Source organism: Hyperolius riggenbachi, chromosome 4 (genome assembly GCF_040937935.1).
Source record: "Hyperolius riggenbachi isolate aHypRig1 chromosome 4, aHypRig1.pri, whole genome shotgun sequence".
Classification (NCBI taxonomy): Eukaryota; Metazoa; Chordata; class Amphibia; order Anura; family Hyperoliidae; genus Hyperolius; species Hyperolius riggenbachi.
Window position 1 is genome coordinate 410203064 of NC_090649.1, and position 26302 is coordinate 410229365.

General features: G+C 42.0%; 1 protein-coding gene across 1 annotated transcript in view; it reads left to right on the forward strand.

Annotated features, from left to right (window-relative positions):
• Positions 1–22735, forward strand: part of SERTAD2 (SERTA domain containing 2) — a 124265-nt gene extending 101530 nt beyond the window's left edge. Inside the window, exon 2 of the mRNA XM_068232336.1 lies at positions 18269–22735. Within this exon, the coding sequence (XP_068088437.1) occupies positions 18273–19217 (945 nt within the window). The 5' untranslated portion in view covers positions 18269–18272 and the 3' untranslated portion in view covers positions 19218–22735. The remainder of the gene's footprint in view (positions 1–18268) is intronic.
• Positions 22736–26302: the final 3567 nt, after the last annotated feature.

The window sequence follows — 26302 nt, forward strand, 5'->3', positions numbered from 1 at the left end:
GCAAAATTGAAAAAAAGGCTCTTGTCCTGCAGACCTGAATTCAGAACTTCCTGTTTGCTCTAGAAGTTAAGCAACAACATAATAACCTTTAAAGAAAATCATGTCTTTGTTACAGCTGATACAAATCTGTAGTGTGTCTACTCCCTGCTTTCATGGAAGCAGACATAGGGTTCATATCTTATGTTTACAGATTAGCTGCTCTGCGGAGGCAGCCAGCTGACATAACTGAGAGATCAAATTACAGTTATGATCAGTCACAGATGAGGAGGAATTAGACAGGCTAAACTCTCTAAATCCTAACTCTCTAAATCCTGTCCTGTGCAAGAGTTCTGGTCCACCTTAAAGGGACCAGAGTCTGTCGTCCCCAATCAGTTAAAGGAATTTGTGCACAGTTGATTTTCAATTTCTAAAAATCATAGCGCTGTTAGAACACCCTCATAGGTGTTCTAGCGTTTTGCCGATCGCTGGCGATATGCAAGCACAGCGCAGGTGTCCCCAGTGTGAACCAGGCCTTAGCTGGGATTGGAGACGGATTATTTCTCTCATGTGGGGACGACCTAGAGTTTCTCTTTGTAGATCGCTAGACCAATCACCACCAAAGCCTACAGATGTGTGTTGTGTTTCAGCTGTGTAATGGCTTGGCACCACAGATGGCATTCGGCTATATTCACCGGTGCGCAAGTTCACTGCCCACTATGGCTATGTAATAATGGAACACCTTGCATCCTGGTAACTGAAATCGGTATTCGTCTATGTTGGACACTGTCTCCCGTGTAGATGTACCAGCACTGAAATAACTTGTTTGTCCCATAATACAGAACAACAGGATTTTTCCACAAACCTATCAAGTGGTAGAACATGCCCAAACCGAGAGAAGTGGCTGGATCACCACGTGCGCCCTGACCTTCCCACGCTGGCTGCCTGGCCGCTTAATTACCACATGTGCCCTGACCTTCCCATGCTGGCTTCCTGCCGAATGCTACCGACACACGGAAGCAGCTGACAGGGATCAGTCTCTCATGTGACTGGCTTTAGTGTGATCATTTGTTTTGTGACAGGGCAGATTCACATGAATGGAATTGTTGTTATTGTTACTGTATTACACTTATTTTTACAGGTTGTACTGAAATATATGAACACTAAAATTTCACCCTGTAATACAGTAACTAGCCAAGTCATACTGTGGAAGATATACAAAACTTATCTTATACGTTACCCAACCTTAAAGAGGAACTGTCGCGAAAATCTTAAAATTTAAAACACATACAAATAAGAAGTATGTTTCTTCCAGAGTAAAATGAGCCATAAATTACTTTTCTCCTATGTTGCTGTCACATACAGTAAGTAGTAGAAATCTGACAGAACCAACAGGTTTTGGGTTAGTCCATCTCTTCATCAGGGATTCTCAGCATGGCCTTTATTCTTTATATAGACATTCCCTTAAAAAGATTTATACACTGATGCTGGCCAGCCTCCCTGCTCACTACACACTTATTTGGCGGTTGGACTGAGCAACTGCCATTCACTAAGTGCTTTTAAAAATTAAAAAAAAAAACTGAGAACCCCCCACGAGAAGATGAGCTAGTCCAAAATCTGTTGGTAATGTCAGATTTCTACTACTTACTGTAAGTGACAGCAACAAAGGAGAAAAGTAAATTATTATTATTTAGTATTTATATAGCGCCGACATATTACGCAGCGCTGTACAGTGTATATATATATATCTTGTCACTAAGTGTCCCTCAAAGGAGCTCACAATCTAATCCCTACCATTGCCATATGTCTATATATTATGTAGTGTAAGTCTAGGGCCAATTTTTAGGGGTAGCCAATTAACTTATCCGTATGTTTTTGGAATTTGGGAGGAAACCGGAGTGCCCGGAGGAAACCCACGCAGACACGGAGAGAACATACAAACTTTTTCAGATAGTGTCCTGGCTGGGATTCGAACCAGGGACCCAGCGCTGCAAGGTGAGAGAGCTAACCACTACGCCACCATGCTGCCCTGGCTCATTTTACTCTGGAAGAAACATACTTCTTATTTGTATGTTTATATGTATTTAAAATGTTAAGGTTTTTTTGCAACAGAGGTCCGTTAAGGTACGTACACACGTCCTGATTTTCCAACCAACTTGTCATACAACTGGTTGTTTGAACGTCAAGTTTGGATGTGTGTACGTGCAGTTGAGCGACTGATAACAGCCGGTTTGCCCGATCCACTTCTCAGATCAGTTGGACCAATTGTCGTTCAAATGACTGTCAGGTCCGTACGTGTGTACAACCGACCAACAGCCATTTGACCAACTAATAAGTCAAAGTGAATTGGACAAGAGTTGGACAAAGAGTCAGACGATATGTAATTAGTTTGTCGGCCGCTTACTTTGGACATGTATATGTGACGTTTAGACGACCTGTTGTTTGCCTGACAAGTCGTTCAAACTGATCCAAACGACAATTTTTTAATGGAACACACAGACACTCCTTTCATACAGAAAACACGACTCTTGCGCTGTTTAGATATTCCCCCCTCCGGCCCCGATTCTGCCATTAGTGTACTGTATTCAAAAAGAGGCTTGTCAATTACAGAGACACAGGAAGGGGAGTTACTATCAGCAAAGAAACGCCCATGATACACCCATTGAAGATAAACCACTCCCTGTCTCCCCCTACAGCAGCATCATTACGGATTATAGTCAGTGGCCTGCAATCACAGGCGTATCGATGCTTCAGGACGCTGAAACTGAAGCTCAGATCTCAGGTCCTCTCATGCACAGTGCTCGGGGATTGTACATGGAGCAAGGACCCTGAGGCTAGGTGCACACTTAGCAGACACGCAAACTATGCGGAAAACGCTGCATTTTTGCCGCTAATGGAAGTCTATGGGCCGCATGAAAAAATGCATATGCGCTTTGTATGCATGCGTTTTTAAAACGCTGGTTTTGTTGCATGATATTCAAAAACGCACATAATCAAAGTCAATGGGATTGCATCTTGTATGCATTTTTATATGCGTTTTTTTTTTTTCAAGAAATTGTTTTGTGATGTATTTCCGCTTCATGTTGTCTTCCTAGTGACTTGCATAAATCAAATTATAAAACCGCATATGCGTTTTGTATATGCGAACCGCAAAAGCTTAAAAACGCTAGAGAAATGCAAACTAAAAACGCACACAAAAAACCCGCACATGAAAGAAAACGCGACCTTTCACGTTCTGTTATGTGTGCACCCAGCCTGAAGTATTTCCGTGGCTGTGGCCATTTTTAGCCTCAGAACGCAATAAGTTAAAAATAGCATGAATAACTGGGAGGACAGCAGAAATTCACTCTCCTCCTCGTGCAGTGCGCGGCCATACTGTGCACACAGGGTAGCACGGAGCTGCTCATGGGCAAGCGGCTTGACTTACTGCACAAGCATGGCGGTACTTGCGCAGACGCAGTAAGGCCACGCTTGTGCATGTAGAGGAGTGCGGCCACAATGACATATCCAACAAGCTTTGAACATTAATTGCTGCATTCCAGACCCCCATCCCCCTTTCATCAGAGTAGATTTTTTGCTGGCTAGAATGGTCTGTTTTGTAGCCAGTGTGTTGCACAGATCCGTTTTTCATTGCCTCCCATGCAGTGTTTCAGCCTCCGTTTCCGTTCAGCAGCAGCACCAAACCTGCGGTCCGCTCAGTGGATCGTGAGGAACAGATCCGTTCGAACAGACCAATGTGAACAGATCCATAGGTTAACATTGGATCCCTTCACATCCATTAGGATCAGTCCTGATCTGTTTTTTAGTGCCAGTGTGAGCCGGGCTTAAGAGAGGAAAGCCTCTGGACCATCCATCCGAAAGCTTTCCTGCGCCTAGGTATGATATTGCTCATAATAGTTGTAGTGGAAATCTAACAGTAGAAGTGAATGTGTGCTTGTATGAGAATTCAAAAACTTGCTTTACTTGGTCTTAGCTGCTGGTCATTTCTCGTAAGAGACTCACACACAAAAAAGAGGAAGTGAAAAAAATACATACCTTCCAAACTGACAGCCAAGATGCTAATTAGCAGCGTTGCACTTCACCTGATAGCAGTCTGTGCTCTAGACACATCGCATGCAGTGCCCAAATCCTGTGGCATTCACACTATGGTGATATAATGAGACAGTCCCAGCAACGCTGATGTCTCAGGCTTATGTAGATGCTGAAGCATACTGGATAAACCTTACTACAAGCTTCTTATAGATCTGAGTGCAACGGTGGAATGTGCTGCAGTCATTAATAAGAGGCCCAGCTCGCCTCGCCTGAGGAGACAGGAAGTGTCTTCCAGGATTACAGAGAATCCCTACATGCAGATCTGTGATCATATTGCTAGAAAGCAATTGTAAAAGAAATTCCACCTTCCCATAGGCTAGGGCCTAGGCTAGAGTGAGCAGCCGCTGTCTCCTGTCCAATAGGGCGTAGTGGATAGCACAGTCACCTTGCAGCGCTGGGTCTTCAGTTTGTACACCAGCCAGGGCACTATCTGCACACAGTTTGTATGTTCTCCCGCCGTTTTCCTACGGACACTCCGGTTTCCTCCCACATCCCAAAAACGTACAGATTAGTTAATTGGCCTTCCCTAAATTGGCCCTAGATTACAATACATACACTACACGATACATACATAGAGTACATACATATGACTATAGGTGGCCACACACGATACAATAAAATGATCCGATTTTACAGCATTTCGATAAATAGGATCGGTTTCCCCCAAAAATCGAAAGCTTTTTTTTTCATTCGAGCACGAAATCCGATCGGATTTCCCATTTTTATTCCATAATAGTTGATCAGGAGTGCTGGATTTTTCTGATCAATTTTCATAAAAATGTGTGTGTGATAGATTGCCAGTTTATTAATATATACACCCAAGCAATTTTCTCAGAGTTTCCAATAGTTTTTATCATAATTGGGGAAAAATTTTAACATAGGTGTGTGGTACATTGGTCAGATTTTTGAAATGTTACAACCAGAGAAATTGATTGCAATTCTTGAATTTAACAGATATTTAAAAAATTGTATGGTGTGTGGCCACTTTATGGTAGGAACTAGATTTTGAACCCCTCTGAGGGACAGTTAAGTGCCATAACAAAATACTCTGTACAGCGCTGCAGAAGATGTCGGCGCAATATAAATACTAAATATTATATAAATACTAAATAATAATAATAGTTTACAGGTTAGCGCATGGACAGCTTGCTAGATTGTTCTACCTCTGCTTCCCTTCCCCACCACATATGCCCGACAAGGGATATCTCAGAATAAAACAAATCTAAATTCTATTTTATGGCTCGTACACACATGCAACTATTCCGCCCAATTATCATTTTTCTACACACACTGGTGCACACCAGAGCGGTTCTGGAGCGTATTTTAAAACGCTTGCAGGGGGAAAACCCTCTCTAAACATGCCTAAAATCGCTCTGAAATCTGCTTCAAAAACCTCTAGCGTTTTGCAGATCTGCTAGAGGTTATTGGTGTGCACTGGGCCTATCTCTGCTGCATTTATTGGCTTATTGGGTGTGGGTTATGTCAATGGGAGCACAAAACAATTGCATAGCAAAGTGCCGTGCTATTTTGCTTGTGATTTCTCTGTTTCATTTTTATTTTGCCTTATGAAACAAGTCGAAAAACATGAATGCATTGTCAAGTTTATTAAAGTGGACCTGAACTCAGAAATCCTCTCTGCTCTTAAAGATAAGCAATAGCATATTAAAAACATTTCTTTGTTACAGCTGATATAAGCCTGCAATACATCTGCAGGGTGTCTTCTTTCTGCTTTCATGGAAGCAGATATAGGGTTAACTGCCTGTATTTTCAAATCAGCTGCTCTGCCGAGGTAGCCAGCTGACACAGCTGAGAGATCAAATTAAAGTTGTGATTAGTCACACATGAGGAATTAGACAGGCTAAACTCTCTAAATGCATACAGGGAGCATGTCTCTATGTTTTCCTTCTGCCCTGTGCAAGAGATCAGGTCCACTTTCATTGGTCCAAAATCATATGGAGACACACTGTAAACACAAGTTAAAATTGACAGTGCATTTGTGATGGTGATTTGCATCGGAAAAGGACCCTTAGTTAGGGACATTAGATTGTGAGCTCCTTTGAGGGACAGTTAGTGACATCAATTATTGAATGTACACTCTAAAGTTCTGTAGGAAGTGTCGGCACTATAAAAATTCATAATAGCGATAGAGAAAAAAATCCAATTGAAACTTTTGATTTTCAGTCCTGTATTCAGATTGTCACATGTGGCGGTATCAGTAGAGTATGCCGCTTGCCCATATACTTTGTGTGAACTGACCCTTATACTGTGTGTGAACTGACCCTTGCAATATGTTTGTGTAACAACGGAAACTCATTTCACTATAAGTGATGGATGTAAAATCTCATCCCTCGTACTGTTTGTCTTCTGGAATGGATGTGGTGCTTAGAAAGGTTATGAGGATTTTAGGCGGAGAATGTAACCTTTACTCTCTGCAGCTATTAATCATCAGTTATAAAACATGCAGAAAAGTCACACTAGTAAATGACCATCCAATAAACAATAAAAGGGGGGCGGGGGTGAGGAAAACAAAATGGGCAGAGCGGGAGAGAATGGTCTCTGGCTGTCCACGCTGGCAGCCACTTTCATGGGGGGGGGGGGGGGGGGGACAGAAGCACACCACATTAATATATGCCGAGATCTATTTTATTTTCTAATGAACTCTTACAAAACACTTGACCTTTCAGTCTGATAATTACGATGTCAGTTTGGTCCTTTGTCATTTTTATTGGGTGATTATGAACACTTGAATTACTTCTCCATTACTTTCCTTAGCTAAAGCAAAACAACCAAGGGCAGTTTATTGTTTTACTGCTGAGGTTTTATTTTTGTTATTTTTTTTAATACTGGTTTACATGGAAAGTCCTCAGCTGGAGTCCTGATATTTTCCTGTAAAGTTGAATGGGTAAATAAGTAGTTTGAAGGTGGCCAATGCCACGGCCGGGCCCGTTTGAACTTGGCGTGGGCAAGTTTGCAAACTGCGCATACGTGATTCAGATTGGAACATTTCTGTGTATTGGGAATGCGTGGTTCAGGAACTCGTGCATGCTCAGTTCCAATGTGCTCATTTGGGGCAGTGGGCACTTTTTTTTCGTGGACTGGTTCCTAGTAGGAAGATTGTAGGCTGGGGCACAGGGGATCTTGGAGTTACTACTATGAAATTGTCATGGAGAGGTAGAAAACAAGCAAACTTTTTTATATTAGATTCTGATTCACGATTCAGGTACACTTATTTTGAATAGTGCATTACTCTTTCCGTTTACATTTTCTTCACAGTAAGCTCTTACATCTTCCTGAACTTTGACACTGCTATCCTGTGGTTGCTGCCTGGAAGAAATGAAATCTGGTACAGACTTCAAAATTGAACTGATCTTTCCACAATTTGTGCCATGTTGATCATACTATTATAATTGTACTAGTGCGCAATGTCATCTGGCATTGCTAGACAGAGATGCAAAATACATTATCTCTGTTGTATGGAGGCTGTGGTCTTGCTTTTTCTGGAATGTACCTTATCTTGATTGCGGGTTTTTACTAGGACTGGCCCCACTCTCTGGAACTCGCTCACATCATAGTTACATAGTTACATAGTTATTTTGGTTGAAAAAAGACATACGCCCATCGAGTTCAACCAGTACAACTCCAGCCTGCTCCCTCACATATCCCTGTTGATCCAGAGAAAGGCGAAAAAACCCCTACAAGGCATGGTCCAATTAGCCCCAAAAGGGCTATCAGATAAAATCCCTGGATCAACATCATTAGGGTTAACCTAGTAATTGTAGCCATGGATGTCTTTCAACGCAAGGAAAGCATCTAAGCCCCCTTTAAATGCAGGTATAGAGTTTGCCATAACGACTTCCTGTGGCAATGCATTCCACATCTTAATCACTCTTACTGTAAAGAACCCTTTCCTAAATAAATGGCTAAAACGTTTTTCCTCCATGCGCAGATCATGTCCTCTAGTCCTTTGAGAAGGCCTAGGGACAAAAAGCTCATCCGCCAAGCTATTATATTGCCCTCTGATGTATTTATGCATGTTAATTAGATCTCCTCTAAGGCGTCTTTTCTCTAAATAAACCCAGTTTATCTAACCTTTCTTGGTAAGCGAGACCTTCCATCCCACGTATCAATTTTGTTGCTCGTCTCTGCACCTGCTCTAAAACTGCAATATCTTTTTTGTAATATGGTGCCCAGAACTGAATTCCATATTCCAGATGTGGCCTTACTAGAGAGTTAAACAGGGGCAATATTATGCTAGCATCTCGAGTTTTTCCCTTTTAATGCATCCCAAAATTTTGTTAACTTTAGCTGCAGCAGCTTGGCATTGAGTACGATTATTTAACTTGTTGTTGATGAGTACTCCTAAGTCTTTCTCCAAGTTTGATGTCCCCAACGGGACGCGAGGAGGAAGTAATCCAAGCGGGGACTGTGGTGTGTGGCGGAGATCCGACCGTGGCGGTGCCGACACACACAGATAAGCGCTTGTGATCCGGTACGCATATTTTATGGCAGGTTTTTTAATAAATGTAAAAAGGTTTTATGCTATGCGGAGTCCCGCTTTTTATATTTGAAGGTCCTGAATTGTTACTGCCCAGGTTGGAGGGCTTACACGCTTTGATTACAAGAAGCCATCTGGTGAGTGAAACTCACTAGGGGGGTTAAAAGTATTCCCCCGTATTTTCTCTGTATCTCCTCTGGGTGGAGGTTACTATCTACACAATTGTGTGAAGTGAATCACAGGGTGGTTCATAATAAGCAATACTGCACTATATGCGGATTCTTTACAGGGAAATTCTACACTTCATTGAGAGGCCTGGATTGTGATCGCAACTTTTTTATGTGGATTGTATCCCATTTATTTTGTATGGTGCTAGACCATTGGTACAACCAAAATGCATGACTTTACATTTGTCAACATTGAATTTCATCTGCCATGTATGTGCCCATATAGCCATCCTATCCAGATCCTGTTGCAATATGACACTATCTTCCTGAGAGTTGATGATTCTGCACAATTTTGTATCATCTGCAAAAATAGCAACATTGCTCACTACTGCATCTACTAGGTCATTAATAAATAAATTGAAGAGCACTGGACCCAGTACAGACCCCTGTGGGACCCCACTGCTAACAGTCTCCCATTTTGAGTACGATCCATTGACCACAACTCTTTGTTTTCTGTCCATTAGCCGACCCTGGATGCCTCATGCAGCTTCTAGGGTTGATTCACCGTCGCGTCTTCATGTCCCCTTGCGGTGACAAAAAACGTTGGTCGCGACGGACACCGACGATTGCTGCAGAAAAGCCCCCGAACGAGACGCCTCGAGACAGACGAGACAAAAAGCTGGGAGGCGCCCGTCTGAACCGGTCCTTAGCGTTTCCAGCTTGATTATGCAATCTCACTGTCGGACACCCCTCTCACAGACCAGAACAGACACTGAACTACTGTTATCAAAGACATTTGCATGGTCTGGCAGTTTGACAGTACTGTCGACTCTTCATAGAGGTTAGGACAGTGAAAAAAAAAACAATATATTCCATTGGGTGCGGCATCTGATTTGGGAACACAGCTGTAAGGATTCAGCTGCGTGCTGCGATAAACTGCAGCATGCCGTCCAGAATGTGCGCTTCAGAGGCATGCTATTGACATGCGGGTGCGGGGAAATGCTGCAGATTCGGGTCCAGTAGAAATAGGCCCTATCTCCTGAAAAGGGCTTCACATTCGTTTAAAAAAAAGTATACAGTATGTGGGAAGTTTTTGTGAGGAGAAATCCAGCTGCAGTCCTTCTGTGTGACTACTGATAGCTGTACACATGTACACACTTGGCTTTGTAAAGCATACATAAGCGATGGAGAGACACAGAAATGTAGTCAATTGCTACTCCATTTAGCAGTGACATCTCTAGATCTGCCTTCAGCATGTACTGGCCCACTGTGACTGAAGACTGATAGTGACCTTGAGCCAAGTCTGTTGTTGTGTCTAATGCAGATAGCAGCCGTATCTGAAAGGTGTATTTTCTCTGGCATTCTTCCTGCTTGTGCCCCAGACTGACTAGCTTTTTCCTTGGCTTATTCTCGATGGTTGTTTTTCTCAACAGTGAAAAATTGTGCACTAAAACACACCGTTTTGTTATTGTGTATTACCACAGAGCAGAGAAGGGCAGAGATGCACGGTAACCCTCACTGGACTAAACCACTGGAAAACTGCTGAACAAACACTGTGGTGCACACATGCACGTTACAAGGCATTCAACACACCTGAGGAGATGGCTGTTACAGTTTTGTCAGTTCAATAACTGCAACACCAAACACATTCCCCTAAAATCACCCATGGGTACTATGCTCAGTGATTCTTTAGAGTTCAAGGGCTCCCACTTTCACAGTGTCTTTGCCGCTCAAGTAAGGCCTCTTTTCCATGGACAGTTGAACTGTGTGCTCAGCAATCAGTTGCCATTCTGCAGTGAGCAGTTACCAGGCAGCAGCAAACAGTTGTGAGAGTTTGAGAAGCATTTCACCGCCTATCAACTGCCCGTGGAAAAGAGGCCTAAATGTGGCCAAGTGCAGTTTTTCTATACATATAGAACTTTAGCTTATTGCTTGACAGCTTTGCAGGTAGAGAAGAGTCCTCTGCTGAGTGGTTGAATGCCAGAATCAAGCTTGCAGGGGTCAGCAGATAACTGGCAGATTTGATTCTGGCATTCAACCACTCAGCAGAGGACTCTTCTCTACCTGCACAGCTATCAAGCAATAAGCTAAAGTTCTAGTGCCCAGTAGAAAAGTTGGCACTGACCCAAAACTTTGTATTGAATGCCTTTAGACCTCCATGACGTAGGACGATAGGGAAGCAAAAACACCTATAGACGTCAGCGGCAGGCAGAAGTAATTGTGTACTAAAAACGCCTTTAGAAATCTGTGGTGTAAGGAGGCGGAAACACCTATCGGGCATTGGCAGCAATCTAAGCGCCAATGCTATATAGATCACCCAGGAAAAAGGCAGGCCCATGTGTTTCTAAACGGTTCTAAGTATGACTTTATTCAGTTAGATTGAACAGGACTGGCATTGTGCCACATACAGTAGCTGTGTATGGTGGCACCATCTTGCCATGCAGTGACTGTCACATGATAGAGTCAACGAGCAGTAACAAACTTGCTTACTCTGCTATATTATAGCTGGTTTTACTCTTCCATTGCTGTTCTGTGCTGTCTGTATTTTTTTCTCTACGGGATCTGCCATCTTGCCTGTAATGTCAGCAGTTGGAAGAGAGAGGTTGATTTCACAAGAAATTCTCAGCCTGCTGTATACAGTAACTGTAGTCTATGCTGTATACAGTAAGAACTAAAGGTGCGTACACACGTCTGATTTTATGCCCGATTGTCGTTAAAACCGGACGTTTGAACGATTGTCATTCAGGCAAAAAGTCGTTCAGACTACTTGTACACACAGACGCCAAAACGTTTGAAATGCTAATTACAGCTAATTTACATGTCGTTTGAGTGGTCAATGGACTTGATAGAACAATGGACTAGATCAAATGACTGATCAAACGACTTGTTGTTTGAAAGTCTATTAGTGTCAGACTAGATCTAGATCTACAATTCACATAACCTGATTAATATTTAGAAAACACAAGAATAATTCCTATCTAGAGTGTGTACATTATAAAATATAACTTTTATTAATATAATTAAAATAAATTCATATGCCTAATTGACCTAACTGAGGTAGGTTACAAAATCAATGATCAGATATTAATCATTTGTAAACATATATCTGATCAACCTATTCCTCACTAAGATTGGATGCCTGACTAAGCTAGAGAGCACAGCTCTCATTTATTGTTTTATATATGTTATGATTGTTAATTTATAAGTGTGATGAATAGCGGAAAAGCCGCCGCGTGTTCTGACAGTAAGGCGGCTGATTCCGCGTCTGATGCGGCGGTTTGTCCGCGTCAGCATGCGTCTGGGTTATCTGGAACTAATGGTGCACATGGGAGGAATGGCGTGGGGGCCGCCGCATGTTCTGACGGTAAGGCGGCGGATTCCGCGCCCAGTGCGGCGGTTTCCCCGCAGCAACATGTGTTGGGGCTGTCTGGAACTAGTAGTGCACACAGATGGAGAGCTGCACGCGCGCACTGCAAGACAAGCTTTTTATACCAATTGGAGGAAGATCAGCTGATCTGGGCGGTCAGCTGATTCCTGCTCAGTCAGTGATTGGTTGATGTGAGCTGGGTGGCGCTGTGGGGCGCTTTACTATATATATCTCCTGCTGTTCAGTTGCTGGTTGTCTGGCGTTGCGAATGCCTTTGTGTTAGCACTCAGACCTTAGTCAGATCTTCAGTGTGGTGGAACCAGGAGGACTTGGGAATCCACACTTAGCCAGTTACTTTATATCATCTGTGTTATTCTCTAGCATAGTTCCAGGGTGTTGAGATCACGGCCCTCACACCCCAGACTAGGAATACTGTATATCATCTGTGTTATTCTCTAGCATAGTTCCAGGGTGTTGAGATCACGGCCCTCACACCCCAGACTAGGAATACTGTATATCATCTGTGTTATTCGCTAGCATAGTTCCAGGGTGTTGAGACCACGGCCCTCACACCCCAGACTAGGAATACTGTATATCATCTGTGTTATTCTCTAGCATAGTTCCAGGGTGTTGAGATCACGGACCTCACACCTCAGACTAGATCTTTCTGATACCTGTTATGACCTGTAGCTTTCCTGACTATTCTTCTGTTCTCTGATTTGGTACCTTGCATATCTGATACACTGTTGCTGACCCGGTCTGTCTGACCTTCTGGCTGTCACCCTCCCTCAGGGTGTTCAGCCTTCCCGCAGGGGTCCCCTGCTCTACAGAGGGGACACTGCTCCTTGTCAGTCTGGGACTCCCTCCCAGGTGTCCTTGACTGCAGTAGAGTCTTCTCTACTTATTGGACCACCTGCTACCCCGGTGGTCCAAAGGTTACTGTTGCACCAAAACACTTACTCACTCAGGTGTCTAGAGGTTAGTCATATTTGATTATTGGCGATTCTGCAGATCCCCAATAATCAGGTATATCTGTATTCTTGGGGATACTGCAGATCACCAAGAATCAGATTCTCTCTATGGTTGCTGACACCTATCATTACAATAAGATATGCACCTTGCACCCTAGCACTTAGCACTTTATTCCCTGACGACGGCTCCAAATGGGGAGCTGAAACATGTCGGATTGGTGGTGGGGGGTTTCTTTATAGCACTTTAGCAATCTTAGTGAGGAATGGGTTGACCAGATGTATGTTTACAAATGATTAATATCTGATCATTGATTTTGTAACCTACCTCAGTTAGGTCAATTAGGCATATGAATTTATTTTAATTATATTAATAAAAGTTATATTTCATAATGTACACACTCTAGATAGGAATTATTCTTGTGTTTTCTAGATCTAGGCAGTGAGAATGTGGCAGTGGCACTAGCAATGTGATCTTTCTTGTAGCTACAAACAACTTAAAGAGGAACTCCAGTGAAAATAATGTAATAAAAAAGTGCTTAATTTTTACAATAATTATGTATAAATGATTTAGTCAGTGTTTGCTCATTGTAAAATCTTTCCTCTCCCTGATTTACATTCTGACATTTATTACATGGTGACATTTTTACTGTGGGCAGGTTATGTAGCTGCTGCTAGCTGTTTTGGCCGTTGGAGACAGCTGTAAACAGCCATTTCCTGTCTGTGGACCTTGTTACATTGTGGCAAACTGTCAAAAGTACCGCGGTCCTCAGAGCTTCTTGTGGGAGAGGTTTCACCACAATATCAGTCATACAGCGCCCCCTGATGGTCTGTTTGTGAAAAGGAATAGATTTCTCATGTAAAAGGGGGTATCAGCTACTGATTGGGATAAAGTTAAATTCTTGGTTGGAGTTTCTCTTTAAGTCTATTATCTGATGAGTCATGCAGAAGTAATCTCACCAATTCTTTGTTTGCAGAAGGGAGGTTTTGGTACTAGATTGACATAGAAACCAGAAGTAGCTGTAAACCATAATTAGCTACTCACTTCTGCACAGGACTTTTACTAATGTTAATACGGCCTTCAGTGTAACCAGTATAAAATCTTGTTTGAAAACTTGTGTTTCTGGAGAAGGGTAGAATTATCTCCCTCCTGTTCAGAACTTGCCATGATGAATATGCAATATTCTTATATAATAATTCTTCCAATTCTGACTGAACAAAATAGAATATTTGTATATTTCCTTCCCTTTGTAATGTAGGCATGATTCCCCAGCTGTATTGTTTTTGCCGGTATGGTGATGGTGTCATACGCAGAGCTAATCCTTCCCTTCATTATCAGTGAACTGCCTCCGGTGAGTCTGTAAAGCTGTCAGTACAAGACTTGCACACTGCAGCACTGTATTGCCACAGCGCAGAGCATGATTAATGGCTGCTCTGATGAGCCTTTGTCTGACGATTCCAAGCTACTCAATACGACAAGCCCTGTTTTCCTCTCTGACAACTCGTGCTGCTATTCTGCTTCCATTTACAAACAGCTGGTCTGTAATGTCACCTCATTTTCTGATTTACACTCTAATTCTAAAACACATATTAAACAGCACAGCCTGCCCTGAGATGCGCGGCGGTGACTGGGAAAAGCTGGAGCTGTGTGCTCTCCTCTTGTTAAATAAATGAACAGCTGGACTGGTGTAATCGGAGATGTTCAAGGAATGAGCACTGCTTTGTGGATGATGGTTTATGTCAGTTTCAGATAGGCCTGTATTATAGATGAAAATGACTTAGGCCTCACTCCCACCGGGTACCGTCTTCACGCATTCCACGCAGTCTCGTACGGTGGTGGATTCCTCGTAGAACCGCACGTGCGTACTCTTCTCTGTTGGAACGCGCTCACACCGGTGCATCAGGATTTGTGCTTAAAAAGCTAGCACACTGCTGCAGACATTTTAGTGATAAAAATGCATTGCAGTTCAGCTGACTGGTGTAGTCATTCAAATTTAAATGCAGATGTACACAATTTCACACAAAACATTCATAGAAAAAATGCCCACATTTTCCCTATGCTGTTTTATGCTATTTTGGTGGAAACAAGTTTTTTCAGTACTTGCGTATTATCCTGTCTGGAAAGTTTGGCAGCTTTTTGTTAAAGTTGTGTTTTATCCCCTAGCCAGATCTAACCATTTTGGAAAGCTGCAAGTCCTTGCTTTCCTTTGCACTGGGTCCCAAGTCAATGCAGTGCTCCATTCCCAGGTTGGGGAGGTTTGGTGGGCGGGTTTCCCCTGCACTTTGCTGCAGAGAGCACAGTGGAATTGAGTCTCCTGCCCATGCCAGTAAGACAGAGAGGAGACGAGGGTGCATAGCTGTGCTGCTCCTTCATCTGTAATGAGAGACCCAGGGCACTTGATATAAGTTTTGAAGACACAGATCTATGCTGCGAAGGAAGAAGACCTACCAGGTGTGCTGCTTATCATGTTGGGTTTGTCCCGTACTGTAATTCCACTTTCTGCAGCCAAGTTCACCCCTTCTTCAAAACCCCATAACTTGGGAACTGAGCATTATACTGACTCGGGACCCCATGCAACAGAAAGCCAGGAAAGCCAAAAATGGTCAGATCTTCCTGGAGAGCAAACATAACTTTAACAAAAAGCTGCCAAACTTTCCAGACGGGATAATTCGTAAGTACTGTTTTCTTCTTCAAAACCTCAATTCCAGGTAAAAAAAAAAGAAAATCTAATCACATTGACTCCAGGCCATGGAGCACCTACTTGATTTTGAAAATTGTGCTGCTATAAAATACATACATTTTTCAAGCAGTAAAAAGAGTGGTCACCTTACTTCTGCTCTACTTTCCTCTTCTGTCTCTCTCCTAATGCGAGAGGAAGGGCATCCCTGCATCCTCCACTCCTGCACAGTGACTCATGGAAGAGGCGTGTCCTGGACTGACAGGATTTTGGATTCGTCTCCTGCCTAACAGTTTGGGTCAGGAGGGGAGAGTGGCGGAAAAAACAAGATATACTGTAGATCAATAAATTGTGTTAAGTAGTGATAAAGTTATTAGAATGAATGGGAGGTGAAAATTGCTCTGATGCATAAGGTGAAAAATCCCCGCAGGCTGAAATGGTTAAGCTGGAGGGGGAGCGCAGATGGGGGCCGCTGTGCCCAGAACCCTCTTCCTGCCCGCTACCCTCCGCTAGTATGATCTAATCTTCTCTTCTCTGTCGAGTCTGTCGGGCTCAGGCGGTCAGGCTGGAATATGCTGTGCTGCTTGTGATTGGATAGAAGCTATACACACCCTCTCCAGGCCCCCTGCACACTCTGTATGACTCACACACTGAGCTTCTCTCAGCGTATCACCTGCTATGTCTTTTGTTTGTAAACACTGCATAAAAATGGCAATTACAAGCCAGGATTGCAGCAGGGAGTGGCAGAAACAGCACAGAGGGAGAACATAATGAATAGAATGGTATGCTTTTTATTGTAAGAATTTTAGAGTACAGATTCTCTTTAAAGAGAGTCTGAAGCCTAAAAAGATTACCAGTTTTTAATAGCCAGTCCTCTTCAGCATTAATGCCATAGCTGAAACGCCACATTCCTGCGGCAAAACAAGGCCTTAATCACACCGTAAATCTCCGGGGGAAAATTTGGGGCTCCTTCTGGCTAGTGGCAAAGCTTTGTGCAGTAGCTCTGCCTCTACTCTACGTGGATCTCTCGCCTCCCACACCTTTCAGTCTTCTTTCACTGAGGGGGCAGGGAGAGGCAGAGTTCCGCGGAGATTGACTGGACTGGAGGCAGAGCTACAGAGAAAAGCTCTTCCTCCCCCGGGCAGCAAAATCCAAGACCTGGAAAGTCGTGGAATTTTGTCCTGGGATTTTGAGGGATAAAACCTAGTTTTGCCACAGGGATGCAGCGTTTCAGTTATGGCATTAATGCAAAAGAGGACTGGCTATTAAAAATAGGTAATTTTTAGGCTTCAGACTCTCTTTACATGACTCAACACACCTGGATTTGGGTTTTCTGGTGACAAACATTTGCAATCTTCACCTGGGCCTTATCAGCACATTGTGAGGTTTGCATAAAGATTATTGAATTAATGCGTGAGCTATTGCAATAGCATGTACCGACTTACAGTGAAAGCTTATTTTAGTAGTAAATGCAGAAGAGTCTGGATTTATTATAAATATTTCACATTGCTGGCACATATACTGTAGCGTGACTGCTGTTTTACTAACCTTTTAGTCATCCTCGCTTTGCTGTGATTTGCTCCACATGAGGTGGCACATTGCCTAACAGACTTAAGGTGCCCATATATCTAGCGATGATGGGTAGAATCGAGCAAGAGACAGATCTGTCTCTAAACATTTGTGAGAACAGGGAGATCTGTCGGCTGCCCATACACCGAAGGCCGATTCCCGATCGATTTCATACTGAAATCGATCCTGAAGCGGCCTTGCAATGCCACATCCACCGCCTGGTTTGTCAGACGCTGTCCCCTCTAATGTACAATGTGCCCTCCAGTGCACCATACATTACCTGGTCATGCCCTCCGCTGGCTCTGTCCTTGGTCCATACACACGACCTCCGTGGTTACCAGTGTACACGTGGGTGCGTGTGTGATGTTACACATGCATCCACGGTAATCCGGCAACCATGTGGGGTGCGCATGTGGACCAAAGAGCCCGGAGCCAGTGGCGGACACGGACAGGTAATGTATGGTGCACTGCGGGGGGGGGGGGGGGGGTGCACATTGCAGTATCACAGTATCAGGGGGTTCTTCACATTCGTTCCTCGTCCTGATATCACTCACCGGTCCCGCTGCAAACCCGATTGAGCAAGTCAGCCCTACATCTTGCAGCGTGTCCAATTGATTCATGTAACCAATTTCGGCTCGAACATGGTCCCATACTCGATTAGGCATGCACTTGGCAACACCAATTTTATTTTGATTATAATTATCTGATTGGATGGTCGATTGGCCGCCAAGTCCCCTGATGTATGGCCACCTTAACAGACCTTCCAAAATGGGTGATTTGGTCACATTTGTTAATTTGTAAGCATTTTTAAGTTCCAAGACATCCCCTCAAATGCTGTTTCATCCCTGTGATGTATACTGTTGTTCAATGTTTTTGCTGTTTCGGAGTTATATATTGTTGCTTTTAGTGAGCCCTCAGTAACGATGCACTCCTTTCCTTTGTATTTTGTTTTCTAGATATATGTTGGGTAAAGCAGGAAAGCGGAAGTTTGATGAGCATGAAGATGGGCTGGAAGGCAAAGTGGTGTCGCCGACAGATGGGCCATCAAAGGTATCCTACACTTTACAGCGCCAGACTATCTTCAACATTTCCCTTATGAAACTCTACAATCACCGGCCCTTGACGGAGCCAAGCTTGCAAAAAACAGTTTTAATTAATAACATGTTAAGACGGATACAAGAGGAGCTAAAACAAGAAGGCAGCCTAAGACCTGTTTTTATTAGTCCGTCACAGTCTTCGGATCCTCTCGGTGACACCTTTCAGGAGGCACAGCCTGCGTTCAGTCAACTTGCCTCCCAGCCTCTACAACCCACTGACTTAATAAACACTACACCACTAGAGGCTTGCCTCACCCCAGCCTCTCTGCTTGAGGAGGACACGTTTTGCACTTCCCAAACAGTCCAGCAGAATAGTCCTAGCAGCAAAGTCCCACCACCTTCCCCGTCGCCTCCTGTCCAGCCAGTAAAAGACAGTTTCTCCTCAGCCTTGGATGAAATTGAAGAACTTTGTCCAACAACTACCTCTGCAGAGGCAACGTCAGAAGCAGCAGCAGCCCTAAAGGATGGAACTGTCGCAGTAGGAACCCTTAAGCCTGAGGGAACACAAGACAGTCGAACAAGTGAGCCAAAACTCATGGATTCCCTTCCTGGGAATTTTGAATTAACAACCTCCACTGGCTTTCTCACAGACCTGACCTTAGATGACATTCTTTTTTCTGACATTGACACGTCCATGTACGATTTTGACCCTTGCACATCAAATGCTGGAGCGGCCTCTAAGATGGCACCAGATGAACTCCTCAAAACGTTGTCCCCTTATAGTAGCCAACCAGTACCCCCAAGTCAGCCTTTTAAGATGGACCTCACAGAATTAGATCATATAATGGAGGTTTTGGTTGGATCATAAAGGATCATGTCATTGACTTCTCATCCCTCCCCCACTGATTCACAGCACTGTGCATGCATACTCTTGCCTTTTTTGCAAAACAAAAAGGATCTTGTTTAAATATTGCATTACGCTGTAACGGAGTGCCTTCTGTATGACCGCTCTGGGGAACCTTTATAAGTTATTCTCCACGGCCGATCGTACCACAGTCCACTGAAGATTTCATACAAACTGTCAAATGTCAACTTAGACGCCAGTTTAAGTTGTACGTGTATAAGCACAAGAATTATGTTGGGGAACGCTGTAAATTGCATGTGCATATCTGTCTATTTTTTCAATAAGTTTTATTGCAAGAGGTAAATTTTATTAAGTAATCAGAGCCCCATTTTTTTAGCATTTTTGCCCATTTTAGGTTGGGAGAGGAAAAAAAATTGGAGGCATTAATTACTGCTTTTTCCAGTAAGATTTGCATATACATGGCTGCTTAGATCCCCTTGCCCAAATGTTTTTTATATTTTTGTACAGATTTTCTCATTTATTATATTGATTTTCTATAAAAAGGAAAAAACAAAAACAAAAGAAAAAAATTGCTGGAACAAGTGTTTCGAGCGACAAAGTAATATCTGTTGGCATTTGCATATGAAGTCCATCATTGCTAATTAAAATGTACTCTATCAGCCCATTGATAAATATAATGTACACTATCAGCCCAAACTCTTATATGCTATAGAGACTACAGTCCACATAGGTTATTGGCCACTAAGCAAGATGTATTTTCAGGCAGTAGGGTGTGGTAACGACCTTCTTGAATTGCATCAGAACATGTCATGAGGAAGGGGAACAAGTTAATTAATGTCCAAACTGTTTTGCTCTCCCTACAAAAAAAAAGTGTTATTTATTTTGTCGCCCAAGTATTTATTCTGAGAAATGATTCTGTCAAAATGGCTTCCACTGAACTTATAATGTCCAACTCATCTTAAGAAGACTTTACAAACTAGTGTTTACCAGGTATGATTAATTCATCTGATTTCATGGGAGAAATCATTTAGGATAAAACAGGAAACAGGTGACATGTGATTACAGTCAGCCAATCACAGGCTTAACAAAAAGCAGCTATGAAGACACTTTAGTACCCTTCATATTTGTAGGTCTCTGATTAGTTGGTGGCTCCAAGTGATTGCATAGTACTTCCACTTCCTGTTTTACTTACATGAATTCTCCCTATAAGATAATAAAGCAATTGGAGAAATTGCCCGTCTTAAATTGTGGCAGGCAAGTGTGCTGCTCACTTAGTTGTAGTGAAGGAGGCAAGAGGCCATGTTAAAACCATTAGATGCAGAAGTGATGCCTGTGCCTTCTGTTTTATAAGTGATCAGGTGCACTTCAAGGTCAACCTTCCCCCAAAACTTATAATTTTGTCCGGTGACATTGAGTCATTTATTGGTTCATATTTTTAGAGTTCTGACAGCTAGATCTCCCTGCTTCACATTGAAGTGTAGTGAAGCAGGTTCTTGTTGTTCCCGGCCCCTAGAGATATAAATAAACATATCATTGGTTAACAAAGTCTCAGTTTTAGTCAAATTTGCCTTCAAAACCTTGGTGTATTAATGGCATGCTGGACCTCTTAAGTTGTTTTACAGGGTGTCCCAGCATTCATTACTTGCTGCAGAGCCACGGAAAAGCCAAATTTTATCCTGCTATTGTCCGGTCTAGGAAAGCTTAAAAATTTATTTCCATTGTCTTATCACGTGGCTTAAAATTAAACTTCTCTTTCCATGATTTACACAAACTTTCAAATGAGTTAAAGGAACCTTAGTTTTCCTGCCCTTAGTTTTTTGGGGAAAACTAAAGAGATGATTTTCAAGATACTCCAATTGGTCAGTCTGAAAATTGGCACATTTTAAAGGGATGCATGATTTGGTTTTACTTTTTTGTATTTATTTATTGGGTTTGGTACTAAAGATACAAGAAAGGTAATTGGGGAAAATATGAACTGTCATAAATATTGTTTTTTTTAGATTTGCCTTCTGGTTTAACTGGCATATTTTCATCTAGAACATAGTCTTGTTTTACTGCTGTGTAGTAATTGTGAGATACTACAAAATAGTTTCCAGGCACCATTTCAAGATGTATGGCTTCTATGGTGGACTTCACTACAACAGAGCAAGGTGCTTTATCATTATTATTATTGTTATTATTATTGCTTTGGATACCTAACAGTTAAACTACTCGGTATTTCTCCAAAAGAAATGAAGTATTCATTTGTAATATTTCATATGTTCCTAATTTTTTAAAGTATTTTTTAGTACTAGACAAAATATCTGAATTGAATGTGGTAAAGGTAGACATTCCTTCTGATCACCCAACAGGGATGTGCCTCTATGGAGTACATTAGCCTCAAAATGAATAGCAGTTGTAAGTGTATTATCTACTATCTATTGTTATTTGTTCAGGCCTTCTTCAACACCAGAAAAGGTTACCTGAGAAATGGAAAATATATCTGCCCCCATCTATTGACACAAAACCAAATAGGAATCCAGCATACATAAAATGAATATGCAGTTGATGATCATTAACTAACCAACTGTCCCCAGGCAAAATAACCAAACTTCTAGAAATGTCTTCTAAATGTTTGGGCTTAATAATAGGACATTTTTCCAGATCACATAAAAGTGTGCAGTTTCTCCCAAGTGTGCAAGGTCTATTTGATGTTCACACTATCATTGATTAGACATTGATTTTGGCAGTGTTACAAACGTTCTACATATTTCTTTAAAAAAAAACCACACACACAAAGTATGTAGACGCTCCTTTATGGGCCAAAATATAAAGGCTTAAGGCCTCTGGTGTATACCTTGTACACATTTCCTATTTATAATTAGGTGTATCCCTGCTTATTTAAATTTGTATGCGACTACCTCCCACTACCTCGTCAATACCAATGATTGTCCACCTAGTGCGCCAATTAATTATGTCCATCACCCTCCACCATCTTCAGGCTTCTTTCTAGGAGAATATACAGGACATTTACAGCACGTCATTGCCTACAAACAAACAACGTGAAATAACAATTACCTGGTTGCCCTCACTTGAAGAACATGCTAAGCCAAGGCAGTGGCCACTACCTTTCTCTACCCCATAACAGGGTACATATGCAATTTTTTTACTTCCCGGTTTATTATTTGAAGAATAGAAATTTGTCTTCTGTTCACATACTAGAAAGCCTTTTTTTTAAAAAAAAAAAGTATAACAAAATGGGCATACGCGATCAATTTTTCTAAAAAAAAAAAAAATATTAGATCTGTTAAATGACCCCTTATCCTTGTACAGAAGAGAAGTTTATGGGAACTGGGTCACAGGGAAGAGTGATACAGAGACTTGGATGTTTGCTCGCCTGTTTGAAATTTAAATAAATAAAGCTACAAATGCAAATTAGCCCCCCGGCTGCGGGTGGGATAGGTGCACATTTTTTTCTGTACCAATTTCTATAAACGTTCACCAGACTTCCTTGGTGTTTAAAGTGTACCAGAGCTGTGGATAAAAGAAGATTTGATACTCACCCGTGGTTTCCTCCTGCTGCATAAACACGTCTGTGTCCCACGCTGTCCTCCCGCAGTCTGCCGTTCAGCCGCGATCAGCCCCGGTAACAGGCTCGGTCGGGTCCAGTCTGGGTCTTCTGCACATGCATGAACCTACACATTCTCAGTAGACCCAGACTGACGCAACTGAGCAAGTTACCAGGGCTGATCGCGGTTGAACGGCATACCGCAGGAGGACGGCGTGGTGTGTTTATGCAGCAGGAGGAAGCCGCGTGTTAGTATCAAATCTTCTTTTATCCACAGCTCTGGTTTACTTTAAGCAAACATGAAATTTAGTTTTGGATAACTGTCAACAGATTCAGTAACTTGATACTTATGTTAAAAATTGTGGCAGTGAGATCTCCCCACCTAAGCTCCAGCCTGTCTTGAAGAATACTGGCTTTCAGGGAGCATAAATGGACAGGGACATTTCACAAGCAGAGAATCCAAATCATCCGCAACTTGAAACTATTGGTGTCTACAAAAACTGAAATACCAGCATAGAGTGAGCTTTTAAATTGTATCTGTCCCTTATGTGTACAAAAAGTAGCCATTTTCATAGTTGGACCAATATGGGGGTCTGTCAGTTGCTTAGGAACTAATGCTGCCTTTATGTTCATGCAGAGGTGTTGCATGACCTTAATGTCGCATGAGAATCAGGGCCTCAACATGGCTCACTAATACCCCCTACAATAAACATACATTGTTCTCAAAGCATAACACACCTGTTATTGCTTACCCCTCTTTTATGACATTATGATGATGCTTCCATTAGTGGCATGTGTTTATGAATGCCAGGGCTGACCCCGCTTCCACCAGTACAGTATGTGGCCTGGTGCCTGTTAATTGTTACTATCACTGCTTCCTTTGTTGGCACACCACCTGCCCTCATGTTTCAAGCATTAATTCCTAGTGAGATATCCGGCAGAAAATGCCCATAACTAGGGGGTAGTGGCTGGAGGTGTTGGGGGCCCCAACTACTAATCTTTCCTTTCTCTGATACTACAGATCAGGTGTTTTTGTGGCTACACTTGTTATGGGTGGGAAGATCTTGATGACCACACTTGGTCCCCAAGCCTGTCAGGGTCAACAAGAGGAAGCAAGGGAAGGGTTCTGAACATTAATAAGACCCCATCAAATTTTTTCTGAGGGCACCCCATGACTTATTGTTACGCTCCTAGCCACAACTATGTATGTATATGGGACAGGTACACTTTAAACTAACACAATATAATCTGATTCCATATTTCAGTAGCTTGTTCCTCCCTGTTTGTGTTTTTGTATTACCTACAGTATGTTTTCTATTGTATATGGAAAGCCTCATTTTCTGGCACAAAGGTGAAAGCTGAAACAAAGAATTCTGTGCTTTTTGTTTTGTGGGTGACTTTGCCCGGTGTGACATCATCATTTGTCATTGTTGCTTTTTTCGGGACAATTAAAAAGCACATTCTCTCTTACAAATATCTCCATCATCTGTGAAAGACAAAAATATTCTCGTCCAAGAGGTTTTGTAGTTACTTTACCCTGTTCGTATTTATTTAAATTTTCCATCCATCTTGTGTTGTCATTTTCATGAGACTGAAGCTTGTAAAAATGCATTTAGTAGCCATCATTTAAGGTATTTATTTGTTTCCTCTGAGACATGATTGGTAGACTAGCGAATCAAACTCAAGCAAATCAAACTCAAAGTTATCAAAAATAAATGTTCATGGATAGCGATGCTGTCCACCAGCGATATCAACCAATCAGATTTCAACTGTTTTGATTGGTTGCTGTGAGTTTCTGTACTCTCCAGTAGGGATGTCCCAGCCTGGGAGAAGCATGTGATCAGTTTGATCAGCTGATAGATCTGTAAGGTTCTGATTTGCTGTGATGACTTTCTGGCTAAACACACGAGCATGACCAGCAAATCAGAGCCTTACAAATCAGCTGATCAAACTGATCACATGTTTCCCCGTGAGTTCTTCTAGGCAGGGTCATCCCTATTCTTCAGTCTGTTTTATCACATTAAGCCATCTTCTAGGCTACAAAATATTTTGTTAAAGTAGAGAAAGCAAATTGTGAAGATATAGCTAATTACCAGTCAGTACTGATGAGCACAAATCTCTCCTAATAGGCTACCATGCAAGGAGACACAAGTTGGGACTAGCAGCTGATCCAGTTTACCAGCAACTATCTTAATTGGCCAGTGATTTCGGTAGCGCTAACCTCAACCTCTCAAATGAAGCTGACTAGCAATTTAGGAGATTTACTCACTCATCACTAGAGACGGTCATTGTATGAAAAATAATTCTGATTTACATGCAAATTTCATGCACTGGAACTGAGCCAATCAAGCTTAACAGAAAGTGCATTTGATTGGCTCGTTTCCAATAATGATTTGCATACCATTGTCAATCTCTGCTCTTCACTAAACAGCTACAGTTGTCAGACCTGTTTTACATAATTGTCATCTGATTGGCTGCTTTGGAGTGTACTTCCTGTTTGTGCTCCGCCTTCTTTAATATGAAATTTCCATGAACGTTGCAACCCTCTAGTCTGCCATTCCCTCTCATGCTAGGAAACACTTAGAACTTTGTTTAAACATGATGCTCATGTCTTTTTAGAATGCTTTATCAAGGTTTTGGCTTCAGAGTGAACATCTCAAATAAGAAAAGACTTCCAGCCTTCTCTCAGAACTCTGTGCGGTATTTCTTTGCTTTCCGTATGGTACTTTTAGCTATTAACTACAGGTTGCAATCTACTTCTTTTTTTTTTTAAACAAAAAACATGTGTATGGCTTCTTTAGAAAATACTTTTATATTAATTTATTTAAGAAATGTTAAATTATGTTTTACGTCATTGGGCAATGTAAAGTGGTATCTGCTCACTTCTTGCTGTTGGTGTTGATTGGGTTTGTCTGTAAAAGGCACTTTAGAGAGAGACCACAAGGTGGCGCTCTGCAGCGGGGGCCTGTGTGATAGCAGTGCGGGCCCCGGCCTGTGAAGGGTTATCTGTGTGTTACAGCTTGATTGATAATATATATGTGCACGGGAAATGTGAAAATTATTCAGCTACAAATTTTTACTAAACAAACATATACATTTTTGTTTTAATTTATTTTATAGCATGTATGTATTAATTATCTAAGGGACATATTTTATGGTGAGCGTTGTTAATGGACAGGCAGCACCATGGTAATGATAAAATATGTAAATATATAATGAAGAATATATAATTTATGCTCAGACTAGTAAGAGTTTTTTGTTTTGTTTTAATGTAATTTTAGTTGGCATCAGAGTAGTAGAAATTTAATATTTGTAATAGGTTTATATAGTGTTATAGTTCAAGCTCCAGGCACTTTGAAAACAAAATTTGCTTACAATGATTCAATAGTCACTCTGCGTAGACAGATAAATTCATAGTCAAATGTCTTAATAGGTTATTGATTTATATGTCTGTCCAGTCAGTCCTGTGATTTAGATAATCCAGACAAATAGCTTTTTTCCCCTCCCATTTCTCCCCTTGTCAGTTGAGCATCACATTCTG